General features: G+C 34.9%; 1 protein-coding gene across 1 annotated transcript in view; it reads left to right on the top strand.

Moving 5' to 3' along the window:
* The window catches only part of WDR43 (WD repeat domain 43), a gene marked incomplete at its 5' end in the record, with an annotated part of 38475 nt that overhangs the window by 18116 nt on the left and 19287 nt on the right, over window positions 1-1072 (top strand). Inside the window, one exon of the mRNA XM_015566350.1 lies at window positions 916-1018. Within this exon, the coding sequence (XP_015421836.1) occupies window positions 916-1018 (103 nt within the window). The remainder of the gene's footprint in view (window positions 1-915; window positions 1019-1072) is intronic.

Here is a 1072-nt window from a genome sequence, read left to right as displayed (position 1 = left end):
CTGGAGCAGAACACACAGTGTCTTTAAGATATGCCTCTGTGTCTATTGTTGGTTGACTCTTGTCAGAACAGAGTTTACCTAACACAGACATTTCCTCTATAATGCATATCACAGCTTTTTTGCTCTTAGTTACACTAGACAACACTTTACTTAAACAGTAAAATCACCAATAGAAAGCACAAAAGCAAAAGATGCAGCAGAGGAAAAGGACTTAATAGTATCAGAGCTGAAATAAGAAGGCAGAGCATAGCCTTGTTTAACCTTGTGAGTGGTGGACGACTGTTAAAGACCATGAAAGCTCCACAAATACTGAGTTTGAGGTTTACAAGTAAGTTTTATCAAGTAGGTGAATTTCAAGTAAGAAATGAATAAATAATGAGGAGCATTTGTGTGCGCACACGTGCGCACATTACTGGACTCTCAGTATTGCTGTGATATTATTAGATTAACCTAAAGATTCAGTGCAAACCTAGTCAAAATCCCAGCAGACTCAAGTAGAAATTGACAATGTGATTTTAAAATTTGAATGGAAATGCAAAGGACATAGATAGCCAAAACAAATTTGAAAAAGAAGGAAAATGTTGGAGGACTCATCTGATTTCAAGACTTGTCATGCTACAGTAATGAAGACAATGTGGTATTGGCATCAATCCAGATAGACAAATAGGTTAATGGAAAAAAATAGAGAATGTTATGCATTGTTAAAATCTGCCAGAAATGCATTAATGCTTTCTCTTTTCCCAGGTAACCATGTTATACAGTAGTGATACAAGTGCTTCTCTTATTTTGATCTTTAGTCACTTTATTAGTTTTCAAAAGATGAAAAACTATTGGGGCTCTAATGCTGTGACTCCTTTTTGGTGTTTGCCTTAAAAAAAAATTGTTTTACTACCTAATAACAGTTTTGTTATCTAGGCAGGTCCGGTCAGAAAACAAACAGAAGAATGCAGTGATGTCTTTCACAGTCACAGATGAACCTATCTATATTGACTTGACTTTGTCAGAAAACAAAGAAGAGGTAAATGGCTCAATTTTTGAGGATTTGTTTTCTGATTTCACAAATTTTTAAAAT

The sequence above is a fragment of the Myotis davidii genome, unplaced genomic scaffold, assembly GCF_000327345.1.
Source record: "Myotis davidii unplaced genomic scaffold, ASM32734v1 scaffold238, whole genome shotgun sequence".
In the NCBI taxonomy this organism is placed as follows: Eukaryota; Metazoa; Chordata; class Mammalia; order Chiroptera; family Vespertilionidae; genus Myotis; species Myotis davidii.
Note: the sequence above shows the minus strand (reverse complement) of the source record. Positions and strands in the feature narration are given on the sequence as shown.